Below are 17,255 nucleotides of genomic sequence, written 5' to 3'. Positions count from 1 at the left end.
GAGCACTGGAGTTCAAATTTCAGTTGACCTACTAATTTGGTTTGAGCCCGTAAATAAATACTTTAACCAATCCCTGCTACTCTGTATTCCTCTCAAGGAAGAAAATCCTGTTCCTACTTTGGAAAAGAGTTTATGAATGGATATGAAATTACTTTTTCTCATCCTGACCACTGGCCCTCATACAACAGGCTGACCCTTGGCACAGACTGAACTGGTTTCCATTCAGCCAATCAGATCTTTACCAAGGAAACACATTTTTATCTGAGTAAAGAAAAGTGGATAATCCTTCTAACCAAAGGCACTCATTCCAAACAGCACAACCATGGATTAGACTGCTGGAGCACTGGCTCTGAGGCAATCTGCTAGAAATCATGCACCTGCATGATCTCATCCACACACCCCGCCCCCCTACCCCGCAGACACACTGTGGGCCAGGTACTAGCCTAATCCCCATTTCACTGAGAGCCACTCTAGAGATCCAAATGCTGCAAATGCAGGACCCTACTCACCTTTCCCTCAGAGGCCAGCCTAGCACACAGGTATACAGTAGGTGCTTATAAATAAATGCTCTTGACCTAGCTCCTACTCAAATTGTATGATTCCATTTATATGAAATACAAAAACATGCAAAACTGATCTCAGCTGTTAGAAATCAGAACAGTTGTTACCCTTGAGGGCTGAGGCAGTATTTTGGGAGGGCAGAAGGAGGGTTTCTAGTGTCCTGGAAAATGTTATATTTTGTAATCCAGGTGCAGATTACATGGGTGTTTGTTAAAATCCATCAAACTGTATATTTATCATATGTGCACTTTCCTTATGTACATAATTCAGTTAAAAAGTTTATAAAAAATTTTTACAATGTTAACGAATTGCCAAAGTATCAGTAATAACTGAAGCTGGGTAATGGGTACATGGGGGCTTGTTATACTATTCTCTCTACACTGTACATGTTTGAAACATTCCATACTAAAAAAGTAAAACAGTCTGCCAGGAAAATAAATAGATCGTTTAAAAAACATTTAAGAAATCAAACTGGGACTTCCCTGGTGGTGCAGTGGTTGGGAATCCGTCTGCCAATGCAGGGAACACGGGCTCAAGCCCTGGTCCGGGAAGATCCCACATGCTGCGGAGCAACTAAGCCCGTGCATCACAACTACTGAGCCTGAACTCTAGAGTCCGAGAGCCTCAGCTACTGAAGTCCACACGCCTAGAGCCCGTGCTCCACAACAAGAGAAGCCACCGCAATGAGAAGCCCGCACACCACAACGAAGAGTAGCCCCAGCTCGCTGCAACTAGAGAAAGCCCATGCGCAGCAACAAAGACCCAATGCAGCCAAAAATAAATAAATAAATAAACTAATTAATTAATTAATTAAAAATCAAACTGATTCTCAAAAGCCCTAAAGGCTGCCCAATTCCAGTGGGGAGTGGGGGATAAGAAATCCCAACAAAAACAAAACCCACAAAAATAGGATTCTATCCATCCAGGTAAAGAAACTATCCAGAATATTACTTTTCAAAAGAGATGAGCAGGCTGTGTCTTTTGCTTGCCCTCATATTAGGCACAGTGAGATTCCCTTGGAAAAGAAAAATATCCAGCATGAAATTCCAGCACTGGAAAAGCCAGGGACTAGTCACACTTACATGTAACATTTATAGACTTGGTATGAAAAAATTTGGTATTTATTCATATTAGTTAGCCATAATTCAAATTAGCCTTGGATGTGCCATACATTTTCTCTAGCATAAATCAGGAGAATGGTTCTAGAAACAATTCTATCCCTTCCTGCCAGAGGAAAAACCAGCAGACCTTGTGCTTGCTTTGGGGGGGAGCCCAAAGCCTCTCTAGTACTGCTTCCACCCTCCGGAAGCCCCATCCACACACGCTGTCCAGAGCATTAGATCTGCAGAGTGAGCTGGGGTCACTCGGGTATACCTTGTCTGCAGGCTGAGGTCCTTTCACCTTCCCTCGTAAGTTCTTCACCAGCTCTGGGTAGAAGAACTCTGGGCAGCGCTTGTGATCTGGCTCAAAGAGAGTAAGTGTGATCCGAACAGCTGCTGCAGCCGGCTCAGAGTCCTGATGCTGTTCTGCTCCCCCAACCTCCTCTTTCCGGGATTTCTTCAAAAATGCAGGATTCAAAGAACCTGGGAGAGAGGTGAACTGGACCCTGTGGGGCTCCGACATGGCTACCAACAAGTCTTACCAGGTGTCACTGCATGGCTTCTGTTAACATTGAAAAGAAGAGCCAGGTCAAACCGAGATGATAAAAATGGTGATTTTTCTTGTTCAGTTACACCGATTTAAGTTTAGAAAAAAAATTTCACTGTCAAGAAGAATCACTGTTAAATTTATCTTATCATTTACTGCTTTTTTCTTCTTAAATACTATTTATTTTAAATATAAAAAATTTTATATAGATATGAAAAGCACCCCAAATCCTATCATTCAGAGATAATCACTGTTTAGCATACTTCCTTCCAGTCTTTTTTTTCTATGCATATTCACTAGATTCTCGACACTAGAGAACCCATGCTGATAGAGCCTTAAAGAATCCTCAGAATTGCAAAGAATCCTAGAGAAAATTGGTTTTCATTTAATTTATCCAATACATTTTTTTTTACTCCTGGCTGAGAATAACCTCTTTCTTAATACCTCTTTATTTTCATCACCAGCAGTTTACTTTCATGTAGGGCCATTCTTCACAATGACAGTTTTCATCAGTTCAGAGAAGTACTGCCTACCCCAGGATAAGTAAGACTGCTGTCTCAGAAGCAGTATGGCTAGGCTCACTTCTGAACACCAGCCTCTCACGACCCAAACTTGGGCCTCAGCAAAGTGACAAATTATCACAGGCCAAAGACCTTCAAAGTTGCTTGGAAATGATCAAAGTATATTGTGAACTCCAGAATTCCAAGGATTTACAGAATATAAACATGTAAATCACACCATATATTGTGTGTGTGTGCTTTATGTGTAATTTTGTGTCCTACCTTTTAAAACCCACATTCTACCACACCAATAAGAATATTCATTGTAGCCTTGTTTGTATATGAAAAATGATAGAAGCAACCTGAGTGTCCAACATTAAGGGAATGGTTGAAAAAATCGCAGCTTCTTTATAGATTTGTAAGGGCTTTTGACTTGTTATAGATATATAAATAATAAATATGTCATGCCTGTCATATCTCTCATACTTTCTCCTGCTTTGCTATTTACTGTTTAATTTTGCATAGAGTGAGGTATGATGAAAGAAATTTTAGCTTTTTATGCAGTTAAAACTAGGCTCTTTTCCCTTATGGCTTCTTCCATTTCTTTCATGCCTAGAATGTCCTCCTCCAACCAAGTAATTCTTGTAAAAGAATTTACCCATTCTTGTTTTATAGATGCATTTTTCACATTGAGCTCTTTAACCTAAATTGAATTTACTATAAGGTGAGAGGTGAGGCCCTAACCTGGTTTCTCCCCAGCATCAATCACCAAATAATCCCTCTTTTCCCTGCTGATTTGGCATATATTATACATGTCTTTAGTATCTTAAGGTCTATTTCTGAAATTCATCCTGTTATATCCATCTAGTATCTAGATTCCTGAACCAGTACAGCACTGATTTGAAAAATTCTATGGTATATTTCAACAACTTAAAGATTCATTTTTATTATTCTTTTAAAAGTAATACTTTGCTATTCTAGCCTATTAATTATTTCAGATCAATTTAAAAATCATTTTGATAAGTTCCCCCAAAAAGCTCACTGCATTTTGAATGTAAATGAATCATAAATGTGAATTAGTTCAGGAAGATTTATATATATCTTATATATCCATATACATCATGTGTATCTGTATACACGCAATATTCACTTCTTCTATCATGACCATAAAATTGTGATCTATAAGACCAGGTAAGGGAGTAAAATATCTAAAAATGAAGAGTTAAAATAATTCTAATTAGAAAACAAAGCAACTGGCAGCAAAACAGGTTGGTGATGCAAAAGACCATCATGCACTAAGATGTCAAAAGAAATTCCCCTAAAAGAAACTTTCAAGGCCCCCACAACAGTCGTGATTCTCTGGATTGTGGAAATAAATCCCAGCTGAAAGGGATTTCATAAAGGTCCCCCACTCATAAAAGCAGGCAAAGTGAAGGTGAAGGTGAAGGCATAAAGGTCCCCCACTCATAAATGCAGGCAAACTCTCACTGTAAGAAGAGAATCTGCATGTTAACTGATGGGATGCAGAAAGGTCATCTTAGAAGTGGGAACTAGGTCCCTGCCCTTGACCAGGCAGTAATTTTAAAATGTAACCTTATCTCGGCCCAAATTTTAGATAGTGTAACTTCAATCAACCCAGATGGTAAAAATTCATCTCTTGGTTGTGTAAGTGACTTTGCAGGCCTGAGAAATTACAGTAGTAAGACTAGAAAATAAAGTAAATCAAACCTACAGCATATTAACACTTAGATTTTGGTTTAAGTTTTACAGTCATCGTGATAATTGCTGTTGCTTGTTACTAAGTCATTTCAAACATTTAAGAGAATCAGACATTTTAATGAATGATGTTAGACTTACAATTTTAATCTGAAATGCTTAAGGGAACATAACTAAATTTGAAAGTGTGCTTTTAAAAGACCTTACATTTACACGTTTATTAGACTTAAAAGAGTTAAGTCCTTGGAAAGATTTAACTTCTAGGTTTACAAGTTCACTGTTTTAGAATTTTGAAGTATTTGAGAGAACAAGCATATAAAGCTTTAAATGTAGTGTAAAACATTTAAGGGAATTTAATTTCGTAAAAAAGAGCTCATTGTTTATGGGAATTTAATCTATTAAACTGTTGCCTTAATTGAAACTTTGTCAAAAATCAAACATTTATTTTTACGTAAACATTCTTAGATTTATAAATAAAAGATCTGTCGACAAAGCTTAAAAGGCTTTAAAAAAGCTAAGCATTTAAATACTCAATTTTAATGAATTGACCATTAATTCTAAATATTTATTTATTTATTTATTTATTTATTGTTGGCTGTGTTGGGTCTTTGTTGCTGTGCGCGGGCTTTCTCTAGTTGCGGCAAGTGGGGGCTACTCTTCATTGCGGCGCGTGGGCTTCTCATTACGGTGGCTTCTCTTTGTTGCAGAGCACGGGCTCTAGGCGTGCAGGCTTCAGTAGCTGCGGTGTACAGGCTTCAGTAGTTGTGGCTCACGGGCTCTAGAGTGCAGGCTCAGTAGTTGCGGCACACGGGCTTAGCTGCTCCGCAGCATGTGGGATCTTCCTGGACCAGGGCTCGAACCCATGTGCCCTGCATTGGCAGGTGGATTCTTAACCACTGCGCCACCAGGGAAGTCCCCATTAATTCTAAATAAAAGTACAGTATTCTACAAACAAAAGCATCCCTCTTAAAAAACTTCAAGTGATGTTATCCAAGAAATACTAGCCTCCTTTTCCATCTCAGGTTATTCCCAGGAATAGTACTTTTTGTTGTTGTTACATATCCTCTTAATCATATATTCAAAATGATTATTGGTGAAACGTAGAAAAACTGAATTTTGTATGCTGATTTTATAATTAGCCTGTTCAACGAACTCTTATTTATTTTAATGGTTTTCCCTTAACTTTGTTTTTTAAAAATAGGCTGTCCCATCATTCACAGACATGAGAATTTTGTCTTCTCCTTTCTGAAAAATTATGTTTTATTTTTGTTTCATGTCTTATTGCATTGGCTAGAACTGCCAGGATATCAGACAATATATTCTTTACCATGTTCCTGACTCTAACGGAAATGTCTCTAGGTCCAGTGTGAAGCTGATTTAAGATTCATGTATTTTATGAAGTCATTCAAGTATGCTTCAATTCCTCAAAAATTAAGAATTTCTAAACTAAGAGAGTGTGCTGAATTTTATTAAGGTATATCCTGGAAACTCAAATACGCTTTAAATGACCAACTCGTCTTTAAAAAAACACAAAATAGTTAACAGTAAATGACAGTTCCTGAAAACAGCTGACGGTACTTCAGGGAAACTGAACTCCAAAGAGAAACCAGACTGCGGACAAGCCAGTTCGCTAAAAACCCGCTTACAACCAGTCTCCCTGTAACAAAACGCCCATAGGAAACGGCGTGTGGACCTGCCACCTTTTCAAGCAGGCGGTGACTCAAGAAAAGTCCGGTTCTAAGTTAAGTCAACACCTGACTTAACTGTTTGGGTTCTGGAACTGGGATTGGGACCTTTAAATTTTTTTATTTTCTACCTGGGATGTTGACGTTTAGGCAAACGCTGTGTTGAACTGCTGTTCACAGTTCCCCATTCAATGGTTTAGTTTTAACGTACTGAAACTACGCCTAGCATCTGCCTTCCTGCTGTCACAACAGCCTGCTCCCAACTTCCCTAAAAGTGTCAAACTACAACAAGGCTTACATGAGAGCCCGGTCCCGACAAACACACGCACCTTTGTCACCGGCGCAATGCAGGCTACGGCCCCGCGGGCCGCACTCGTCCCCCCGCGGCCGTCCTCATGCCGGCCCGGGAGCCCGGGCTGCGGCGCTGCTAGCGGCCGGCCCCCGAGCCATGCCTCCCGGCGGGCGGCCGGCCCGCGTCGCGGCCCATGGCCGGGTCCCCGCGCGCCCGGGGGGAGCTTCGCCGGCCGTGCCGCCGCGCCGACCCAAGAGGAAGCGGAGAGACGCCGGCTCCACGCCGGCCAGGCAACTCGGAGCCTCGGGGCGGGCAGCACTTCGCCCCTGGAGAACTTGGGGCGCGGACGCAGGCTCGGAGCGGCTCCCCGGACGCCGGCCTTTAGAAAGCGCGCTCCGAAGGACCTGTCTGCCGCCCGGGGGCGACCACGCAGAGCCCGCCAGGTGCGGGGCCCCGGACGCGGGCGGAGGCTGTCTTCCAGGCCGCGCTGAAGTCCGTCAGGGCAGCTGCCGGCGCGGCAACACGGCCGGCCCCGGGGCCCGCGAGGGACTAACGGCCGTAACGGAAGCGCCGAGGGGGAGGGAGCTGGAGGCCAGGGCCCGGGGGCGGGGCGGCCACAGGGCCGGCTCCCTAGCTCGTTTGGCCGGCCGCACCGTCGCCGCCGCCTCAGACCCCGGCGCTTCGTTGTCACAAGCCGGAGGGAGGGGGAAGGAGCCGGGAGTCTCCGGGATCCGGCGCGCGGAGACCGCTGCTCCCGAGTCACGTGCTGCTCGACCGGCCAATAAGTCCCGACGGGCGCGGTGACGTCAAAGCAGCGGCGTGGCCGGTTACGGCCGGCCCCCGTCATGTGACAGGGCTCACTCCAATGGGCGGCGCCGGGGCGACCTGATGTTCCCGACGGCCCGTGCGTCGGCGGTGGTTGGGTGGTAAGATGGCGGCTGTGAGTCTGCGGCTTGGCGATTTGGTGTGGTGAGTCCGGGCTGCCAGGGCCAAGCGAGGTTCGCGGGGCGCTGCTTCCCTAGGCGTGAGGTGCACGGCCCGCCTCGAGGCTGCTTTTCTATGCGCTCCAGGTCGTGGAGAGAGGGCGAGACAGGTGCCGGCGCTGGGAACGAAGCCGGGCGGAAGGGGTAGCCTGGCCCCGGGGGACTGAGCCCGAGGCTGGCCGCAGCGGGCCCGGCTCTGAGCTCCGAGGCTGCCCGGGGAGGGCTGCGCTCCGGACCCGGACGCCGGCGGCCACCGTGCGGGGAATGCCCGGTGCCGTGCGGCTCCGGGGGACGCCCGGTTCTCGCCTCGGGCTCTGGCTGGGGCTCCCGGGAAAGGAGGAGAGCCGGAGAGCCCGCGGGGCCATCTCGTCCGGGCAAGCCCGTCGAAACCTGCGTTGCGATGGAACTGACCTGTGCGGGCGGCTCAGCCGGGGGTGTCGAAACCGGACTGCTGGCGCTGCCCTGTGAAGAAATGGAAGGGGGAGTTTTCCTTTACAACCGAAGGGTTGGCAGTGACCAGTACCTTCTTGGGTGCCTCTCGTGGTCTGCTTCTGTGTCCCAGACAACCGCCCGAACCGAGACTGACTGTCGCCGCCTCCCTCGAGCTGCGTAGCTCGTTTCTCGACCCAGAGGAAGGGCTTCCATAAGCATTTGTCAAAGCCGGGCTGGTGAATTAAACCAGACTTTGTAAGGGGAAGTCTGTGTTTACAGAGCGAACTGCCCCCCCACCCCCGTCACGTCACGGTAGAGGCTCTAGACAAACGACTCTTGGTGGTTTTGTTTTTCTGTGTTCCTTCTCACCAGCAGAATGCCCATACCTTATGCACATAAGTCTACAATTTTGCATTGCATTTCTAAGGGACTTGGGCCTCTTGGGCCTAGCTGTGGAAGTCACGTTAAGAACTCCGGGTTGCCAGCTTTTGATCTGGCACTTGAGGGTGGAAGTGGAGATTTAGGAAAATAAATTGCATGTTGAGTGAGTTGAAGATGGACTGGCTTTTCCAGGGCAAATGCTGACTCTCTGTGTTTTCTCTAGGGGGAAACTCGGCCGGTATCCTCCTTGGCCGGGAAAGGTGAGTGTCTTGCTACTAAGACGTCTGAAGTCGGGTTTGAGGAAGGGGAGAATGTAAGATGTATTCCCCCTCAGTTACTAGCATTGAGTTAAACTGGACTTATTTAAATAACACTCGGAATTTTTTTTTCTTTAGTATCAGTTTATTTAGAAACGACAGTATAATATAAACCAGGTCCTTTAATCTGCAGTAAGTTATTATTTCTTGAATCAGAGGTGGTTTGTGATAAAGTCTTTTAACCCTGAAAATCCATTCTAACTTGAATTTAGCTTTGCACTTAAATCTAACAAAAGGAGAAGCAAATAAATTTTCCAGGAAGAAAAATCTAAATGTAGGTTAGTGAAAAGTCAAAGTATTTTTGTCCCAACTAAGTTTAAATCTTTTTTCCATTTTACCATATGTGCTACTCCAGTGCATCTTTGCAGAAGTTGGCATTCCACATTTTGCATGAGGCAAGCCCTCATAGCTTTCCAAATGTTCTGTTTTTATATTCTTGCTAGGAGCCCAGGAAATGTCTTTAGACTGTCTCTTTGCAATATGGCATTTTCAGTGCCTCAGTTGTTCTTCATTGTCGCTGTTACCTGTCTCAACTCTTCCTGCACAGAAGTATTTTTAAGAGTATTCTCTATGTTTCTTCAGTGATGACAGGCTCACATTGCAGGGGGTAATGACGTTGGCCTTAGTTTTAACTGCTTTTAAAACAGGGTCATTTTAGTAAAAAGTATATTGTATCTGCTGAACACTGTAGACCATAGTAGATGTAGGGAACTCCTAGAATATTTGCACATTTCCACATATCTCAGTAGAAAAATGACAGATTTGGACATAAACTAGGCCCTGTGTTTGGCTTTGTTTTTTAAAATGTATTTCTTTTGTTTTATTTCATTTTTTTTCTTACCAACTTATACTTGTGGAAAAAAGCCTTTTTTTCCCTTTCATCCTCTAGATTGTTAACCCACCCAAGGACTTAAAGAAACCGCGTGGGAAGAAATGCTTCTTTGTAAAGTTTTTTGGAACAGAAGATCAGTGAGTAGTGCTCACCAACAGTTTCACTTTCCCTACGTTTGGGAGTTGCCCTGGGTTGAAGCTGCCTTGTGAATATTCTGCGGATCCTAGTTCAGTCTCATTGTAGTCTATAAGAATGGCATATCATTCTGGCTTCATACCTAAGTAAAAGGTGCTATTCTTATCTCCCAGAAATTGTCCTGGGACCAATAACAATGTCAGTCAGGTGGGAAGTGGGGTGCCACCTTCCAAATATGATAACCTCATTGAGATCAGTTCTCACGTCTCTTTACCCAACCCCACAGGCAGTTCCTTTTATCAGGAACTGTTTGGTTCTCTTTTAATGGTTGTTTATCGTGGCTCAGGCATGAGGTATACAGTGAAAGCTAAAATTTCATTCATCTTAAAGTAATTGTTTAGTCTTGTTCTTGTAAAACTAGATGATTTGATCTAGCGTTCTAACAATAAAGCTTTTTTTTTTAATCTTTACTGGAGTATAATTGCTTCACAATACTGTGTTAGTTTCTGTTGTACACCAAAGTGAATCAGCCATATGCATACATATGCCCCCATATCCCCTCCCTCTTGAGCCTCCCTCTCATCCTCCCTATCATCCTCCCTATCCCACCCCTCTAGGTCATCGGAAAGCACCGAGCCCATCTCCCTGTGCTATGCTGCAGCTTCCCACCAGCCAACTGTTTTACATTCGATAGTGATATATGTCGATGCTACTCTCACTTTGCCCCAGCTTCCCCCTCCACCCCATGTCCTCAAGTCCATTCTCTATGTCTACATCTTTATTCCTGCCCTGCAACTAGGTTCATCAGTACCATTTTTTTTTTTTTTTTGGTTTCATATATATGTGTTAGCATACGGTATTTGTTTTTCTTTTTCTGACTGACTTCACTCTGTATGACAGACTCTAGGTCCATCCACCTCACTACAAATAACTCAATTTCGTTTCTTTTGATGGCTGAGTAATATTCTATTGTATATATGTGACACATCTTCTTTATCCATTCATCTGTCGATGGACATTTAGGTTGGTTCCGTGTCCTGGCTATTGTAAATAGTGCTGCAATGAACATTGTGGTACATGTCTCTTTTTGAATTATGGTCTTCTCAGGGTATATGCCCAGTAGTGGGATTGCTGGGTCATACGGTAGTTCTATTTTTAGTTTTTTAAGGAACCTCCATACTGTTCTCCGTAGTGGCTGTATCAGTTTACATTCCCGCCAACAGTACAGGAGGGTTCCCTTTTCACCACACCCTTTCCAGCATTTATTGTTTCTAGATTTTTTGATAACGGCCATTCTGACCAGTGTGAGGTGATACCTCATTGTAGTTTTGATTTGCATTTCTTTAATAATTAGTGATGTTGAGCATCTTTTCATGTGCCTCTTGGCCATCTGTATGTCTTCCTTGATGAAATGTCTATTTAGGTCTTCCGCTCATTTCTTAACTGGATTGTTTGTTTTTTTGATATTGAGCTCCATGAGCTGTTTGTATATTTTGGAGATTAATCCTTTGTTTGTTGTTTCATTTGCAAATATTTTCTCCCATTCTGAGGGTTGTCTTTTTGTCTTGTTTATGGTTTTCTCTGCTGTGCAAAAGCTTTTAAGTTTAATTAAGTCCCATTTGTTTATTTTTGTTTTTATTTCTGTTATTCTAGGAGGTGGATCAAAAAAGATCTTGCTGTGGTTTATGTCAAAGAGTGTTTTTCCTATGTTTCCCTCTAAGAGGTTTATAGTGTCTGGTCTTATATTTAGGTCTTTAATCCATTTGGAGTTTATTTTTGTGTATGGTGTTAGGTAGTGTTCTAATTTCATTCTTTTACATGTAGCTGTCCAGTTTTCCCAGCACCACTTATTGAAGAGGCTGTCTTTTCTCCGTTGTATGTCCTCACCTCCGTTGTCATAAATTAGGTGACCATATGTGCGTGGGTTTATCTCTGAGCATTCTATCCTGTACCATTGATCTGTGTTTCTGTTTTTGTGCCAGTACCATACTGTCTTGATTACTGTAGCTTTGTGGTATAGTTTGAAGTCAGGGAGCCTGATTCCTCCAACTCCGTTTTTCTGTCTCAAGATTGCTTTGGCTGTTCGGGGTCTTTTGTAACAGTAAAGCTTTTTAACCAGATCTGTTTTAGAGTTGAAATCAGGACTATTAATTTGAGATTCTTCAATAGGCCATATAAGAAGTCACAGTGAAACGAAGAATGTATATTTGAGTTTCCAGCAACTTGTTTAGCTTTCTCATCACTCCATCAAGTTGATTGCCTGGGTCTCGCTAGATGGTTTGATTTAAGTAGTTGTGTTTCTATTTATGATTCTTACAGGAAAACGTAGCTTTGGGTTTGAAAAATGTCTGTGACTTTTTGGATATATCTAATACCAACATTTAAAATATACATTTCTAGAAAGCGATATATAATATTCCATAGGAAAATCTCTTACAACAGTATTTTTCACTGGCAAGCTTATGTGTCAGAGTGCTCATCCTGGTTTAGAGTTTGCATGGCATGTCTGTTTTCACCAAAAACATATACAGACATACCCAGCCCCAGTTCTTGTCACAAACCAACTCAGCAGCCTTTTGGTGGCAATATTTCAAGGGAGTCACTGGCCCAGAGCTGTGAGAGCAAGAGACAGTCTGGAAGAGGGAATGTTCTGGTAATGCCTTGAATTTCACAGCAAAGATTGTCTGGATGCAAACAAGTATGATTGTACAGCCACACTCCACATTGCTGGACACCAAAGGGAACTCCCAGGAAAGCAAATGCTGTGGTCCCCATCTTCCAGGAACTCAGGACAAGACATAAACTCAGGTGACGAGACATAAACATTTTAGATGGGATTAAGTGCAGAATGAGTGATGTGTAGAATTATTGTTAAAGGGTTCTAGAACAAGGAGAGATTGGCGGAGAACAGCTAGGTCAAAGAAGGTTGCTGGAGAGATGGGATTTAGGTCAAACTCTGGAGGATGGCTAGAATTTGGACAGGCAAGAATAGTAAAGGCATTCCAGGCGGTGGGGCTACTGTAAACCACTGGGAGTTAAGTTGGATGTGTGGACAGAGAGAGCCTTCCTGTGTGAGGTAAAGAACTTGTGCTTGGGGAGAACAGGGGCAACGTGGTTGGCCCAGCTTGGTTAGCTAACTGAAGAAGTACACAAGTCTGAAACACATATGGGACCTCATAGAAAGTGGGGAGTTAATCAGCTTACAGGAGACCTGAAAGCTATTGTGTTTTTATGATAATTTTTTAAATGCTGGAAGGCTAGAAGAATAAACTGTCGTCCCTATGTATACGAAATACTACAAATAGGACACAGGAAATTGGAGCTGAGGGAATCTCAGCACTCAAGCACTCAACCAGGCAAACCTTTGAAGCCAGTGAAAAGGATGAGTTTCCTGGACACAAAAATAACGTGTTGGTGGTGGTGATGATGTGATTTCTAACTAAAGTTCTTTGAGGAGATTCGTAAGCAAGTGGATACACAGCAGTGGCTAGATATAATATCTTTAGTCTTCTAAACCTCCTTGACAGTGTTCGTAAAAAACCATTTAAAAATTAAGCTACCAGGGAACTAACATGTTAACTTTTTGCGGCTAAGCAGTTGCCTTCATGAAAGGAAACAAAGGGTAAGGATCTGCAGTATGTCTCTAAAGGGAGAAGGGTTCTTAGTGATCAGTGTTAGGCAGATTTTATTTAGAATCTTTGTATTAACTGAAGGCAAAATCTCCAGATTGTTTGGTAGCAGCGAATTACTTTGGGGAAAGAGCTCTGGCTTGTTACCAGCCTAATGTATATTCAGATACCACTTTTGCGTGCTCTGTGATTTGGGCTGCTTCACTTTTCTAAGACTCTGTGTCCTCATCCACATGTGGGGATAACACCCCCTACCTTGTAGTTATGAAGAAGTAGCATCACTTACTCATAATATTGGTTGGCAAGAGCAGGTGTTCGACAAACATCAGGTCGGGGTATAGATCTGTTACGAAAGAAGAAAGCTGATAAGAAGCAGGTGGCTTTAAGGAAAATGTGTGAGAGAGAGAGAGAGAGACAGACCCTGCCCATGGTAGGGCAGAGTGGGAAGGATCTGTGTTTGAAAAGAAAGGCATCTGGGAGTTGGAGATTCCTAAGGATGTCAGCCAGGTCTGTTCTTTTGACCATAAAGGCTTTGAACACAAAACAGTACATTGTTCCACCTTTTTTTGTTTGGTTGGTTTTGTTTTTTCCTTGTTACTCTTTTTTCTTATTTTTACATCGTTCCACCTTTATGTAAAAACTGTATCGTGCCTCACCAGGAGTACTATGTGCTGTCTAATCTATCATCCTAATGGGATCTGTTGGAACTAGTCAGCATCGGGAAAGGGGACTGAATCAGGTGAAAGAGAGGACTCTTTAATGTGAAAAAGCGAAGACCGAGAAAAAAACACCATCAGAACTGGTGAAATAATGAGCGGCCTTAAAGAGATAAACACTGACTTGTTCATAAATCCTCAGGTGTTTTGACAAGGGGCACCGTGAGTAGAATAAATGTTGTGTGACTGTGTTTAGGACATATATAAGGAGAACTGTGTGAGACGTGGTTTAGACAGGAAATGCAAGTGGATTTTTTAGGGATGAGAATGACTTTCTATGGGCAAAGCTGTAAGTGGCTACAGCAGAGGCTGGACTCTACCTCACCTTTAACGCTTGATGCCAGGGAGAGGGTCGTGTGCTCCTGGCACGTTCTAGGGGCTCCGTTGGTCACTGGGCCCTGACCTCGGTGGACATGTTCTGACCCAGTGAGGCTGTTCTTGTATTCCTGAGGAACATAGGATTCAGTCAGGGATGTTCAGTTTCAAAACTGACATGCTACTTAAAATACAGAGAGAGATGTGATTTTTTTATGTTAAGCAGGGACTTTTATTAAAGAGTAAAAAGGGCAGCTTCTTAAGATCAATGGTAATTTCAGTCTTTTAGAAACCTGATTTTTCTCTCTTCCTCTTCCAAAACATCTAGCAAATTATGTTGACTTCCCACTGGAAGAGGGAACCAGGAAGAGAGGGCCAGGGGTGATGTCACCTGGATGGCAACATAGTTCGTTCCTGACTTTGCTCCCCCTCACAAAAAGGAAGCGAGGAATAGACCTTCCCAACCAGCCTCCCCTGTGAGGGGAAGGACTTAATATAAAATGGCTGGATTCAGCTGAGCCTAGGTGGCTACATGGGAACTGCCCACAGTCCATTTCTATTTTGCAAAAATTCAGAGGGGAAAATAACTTCAGTGTAATTTTGCCAACTCCACCACATGACCACAACCAAAGATTAAGTCTCAGGCACATGATGGCCCACTTCGAACAGGTGGCTGCTCATCAGAGAAGAAACTGAGCTCAGGGTTTAAAAGTTTCATCAGTGGCCGTGAATGGCAGAATGGAGGGAGTTCATTTAGTTTGCAGGTGCTCAAGAAACCACCAGAAACAAACCAGTTCAAAGAATACCGTGGGCAAACAATGGGTAAATCCCAAACAAGAGTTTCTATAGCAGTCTTTGCATCTGATCCTCACAATAGCTCTTTCAGGAAACGTAGTTTTTCTGGTTCTTATTTTTCAACAGATGTAGAAACTAAGAGTCAGGAAACATAAGGATTTAAGTGATAAGATGTCCAAGGTCCCAGCTTGAGGTACTTTTTACATCAAGCTAGGTATAAGGTGGGACAGCCTGGTTGTGAGGTGTCTGAGTGCTAAAGTAACTTCTAGAGGGAATGCCCTGGCGGTCCAGTGGTTAGGACTCCTCGCTCTCACTGCCGAGGGCCCGGGCTCAGTCCCTGGTCGGGGACCTAAGATCCCACAAGCCTCGAGGTGCGGCCAAAAAATTTTTTTAAATAATAATGACGTAACTTCTAGAAAAGTTTGTGGCTCGTAATTAGAAGCACAGCAGATTGGAACCATCTGAGCATCCCCTTTTCTTTTCACCTGGCACCTGATTGACCCACTTTCCCTGCATCCAACACATGCAATGGTTGGAGAATTGAGCCAAGCAGATAGTGAGAGCCACTGCTCCAGTATCTGGAGTGAGCCAGCAGTGTCCCTCTGCCAGAGCTGAACAGTAGTTATCCTAGAGAGCTCTGAGCAGATTCTCCCCTCCCAGTGCCAACAGCAGCTCCTGTCCTACAGGTGACTCCCTTCGTGGCTGAGGCAGTGGACCCCAGGAATAGGTGTCATGCATGAAAAGAAGTGGCTGGCCATGTTGGTGTTGGCAGTGCAGCTTGAGAGCCTTATCCAGCATTTGGGAATGTTTTCAAGTTTTGGAAACAAAAATCTTCTAAATCTATTTTCTCTGCTAGTCTTTGTTTTTTGGGGGGTTTTTTTAACTTTTTTTTTTTAATTTATTTTGGCTGCGTTGGGTCTTCATTGCTGCACACGGGCTTTCTCTAGTTGTGGCAAGCGGGCTTATTGCTGTGGCTTCTCGTTGCAGAGCACAGGCTCTAGGCGCACGGGCTTCAGTAGTTGCAGCACGCAGGCTCAGTAGTTGTGGCACACGGGCTTAGTTGCTCCGCGGCATGTGAGATCTTCTCGGACCAGGGCTCGAACCCGTGTCCCCTGCATTGGCAGGCAGACTCTCAACCAGTGCACCACCAGGGAAGCCCGGCAGGCGGATTCTTAACCACTGCGCCACCAGGGAAATCCCTGCAAGTCTTTGTTGATGTCTGTATGATAATCAGTTGCTTGAAATTAACTGAAATTGTTAGTTATTTGTTTTGTGGCTTTTTTGGTTGTTTTGTTTTTTGATTTGCATTTTTTTGGGTGTCTTGATTTCTGAATAGCTTAGACTTGGACCTGTAACACTTCAGTAATCCTCAACCTCTTTCATTGGTTTAAGTGGGGAGGGGGCAAGCATAGAAATTATTTATTAAGTACTACGGTACTCACCAAATCCAGATGGAGAGGTGAACACACATCTCTGACCTCATCCTTGTTCTCACCTGTGGGCTGTGCTTGTGTGTGTGTACTCTCTCTCTCCCGCCCAGGTTATTGTTGCTGTGAAGTCTGAGACACATAGACGAGGGTGCCTGAGATTGTTCATAGACTGGCTTCTTTACTATGATATCATAGTTTAGTTTTAATTTAAGGGGAGGGCAGGTCAGAATTATGGAAGTGTTTGAAAATGTGAAATTTTAAAATTTATTTTGAGTGTATGATCGGAAGGTGGCTTAGTGGAAGTTTTATATTCTCAAATGGAAGGCATTTGTAGGAGGTGTATCAGAATACCAGGGTAAGTTTGCTGCTCTTGGCCGTGTTACAGGTGCTGTTACACAGGCAGCCAGGCAGTAGCTACCCACCTGAGCAGACCTACACAAGGAAGTCATGGGGGAGAACCCTCTGGGCAGTCAGAGTAGCCCATGTGCTACAGCAGAGGCCTGTATCGTTGATACGTTGTTTTTTAGGAGTAATAGATATTCATGGTTTCCCCGCAAATCAAGCTGTAAACCGTTGAAACAATTCCATTCATCCTCATCCCTCAGACAGCCAGTTTCTGGCCCATAGGCATCCAATTATACTAGTTTCTTATGGCGAGTCCCTCCAGAGACACTGCACATCATCAGGAAGTTACATGTTCCTTTTTCCTCGTCTTTACACAAGTGCTTGTATACTACACACACTGTTGTGTATCTTGCTGTTTTCCACTTAGCCAAGTATCTTAAGGGACCTTCCATTTCATTCTTTGTAATGATCTCACTGATTGCCAGTTAGCTTGTTTTCGAGCAACGTGTAATTAACTTCTTTGTATATAGAAGCAAAGCCGGTT

At 43.6% G+C, this 17,255-nt stretch overlaps 2 protein-coding genes across 17 annotated transcripts in view; one reads left to right on the top strand and one right to left on the bottom strand.

Annotated features, from left to right (window-relative positions):
• UBN1 (ubinuclein 1) overlaps nt 1-7,324 on the bottom strand; it is a gene marked incomplete at its 3' end in the record, with an annotated part of 38,110 nt that extends 30,786 nt beyond the window's left edge. For 4 of the 9 annotated variants that reach the window (XM_082362062.1, XM_082362065.1, XM_082362064.1 and 1 more), the window contains exons 1-2: nt 6,439-6,574; nt 1,936-2,223 (exon numbers count right to left, since the gene is read on the bottom strand). In XM_082362062.1, the coding sequence (XP_082218188.1) occupies nt 1,936-2,184 (249 nt within the window). In that variant the 5' untranslated portion in view covers nt 2,185-2,223; nt 6,439-6,574. Of the gene's footprint in view, nt 1-1,935; nt 2,224-6,438 lie in introns of those variants that run through there. The other 5 variants (XM_082362060.1, XM_082362057.1, XM_082362061.1 and 2 more) reach the window with 5 other exon arrangements.
• Nucleotides 7,269-17,255, top strand: part of GLYR1 (glyoxylate reductase 1 homolog) — a gene marked incomplete at its 5' end in the record, with an annotated part of 37,439 nt that continues 27,452 nt past the window's right edge. For 7 of the 8 annotated variants that reach the window (XM_082362127.1, XM_082362123.1, XM_082362128.1 and 4 more), the window contains 3 exons: nt 7,269-7,370; nt 8,421-8,457; nt 9,404-9,483. In XM_082362127.1, the coding sequence (XP_082218253.1) occupies nt 7,333-7,370; nt 8,421-8,457; nt 9,404-9,483 (155 nt within the window). The remainder of the gene's footprint in view (nt 7,371-8,420; nt 8,458-9,403; nt 9,484-17,255) is intronic. The other variant, XM_082362129.1, reaches the window with a different exon arrangement.

The sequence above is a fragment of the Balaenoptera borealis genome (genome assembly GCF_965194805.1).
Source record: "Balaenoptera borealis genome assembly, chromosome: 16".
In the NCBI taxonomy this organism is placed as follows: Eukaryota; Metazoa; Chordata; class Mammalia; order Artiodactyla; family Balaenopteridae; genus Balaenoptera; species Balaenoptera borealis.
The sequence above is the reverse complement of the archived record's forward strand: the minus strand, read 5'-3'. Positions and strand labels throughout refer to the sequence as shown.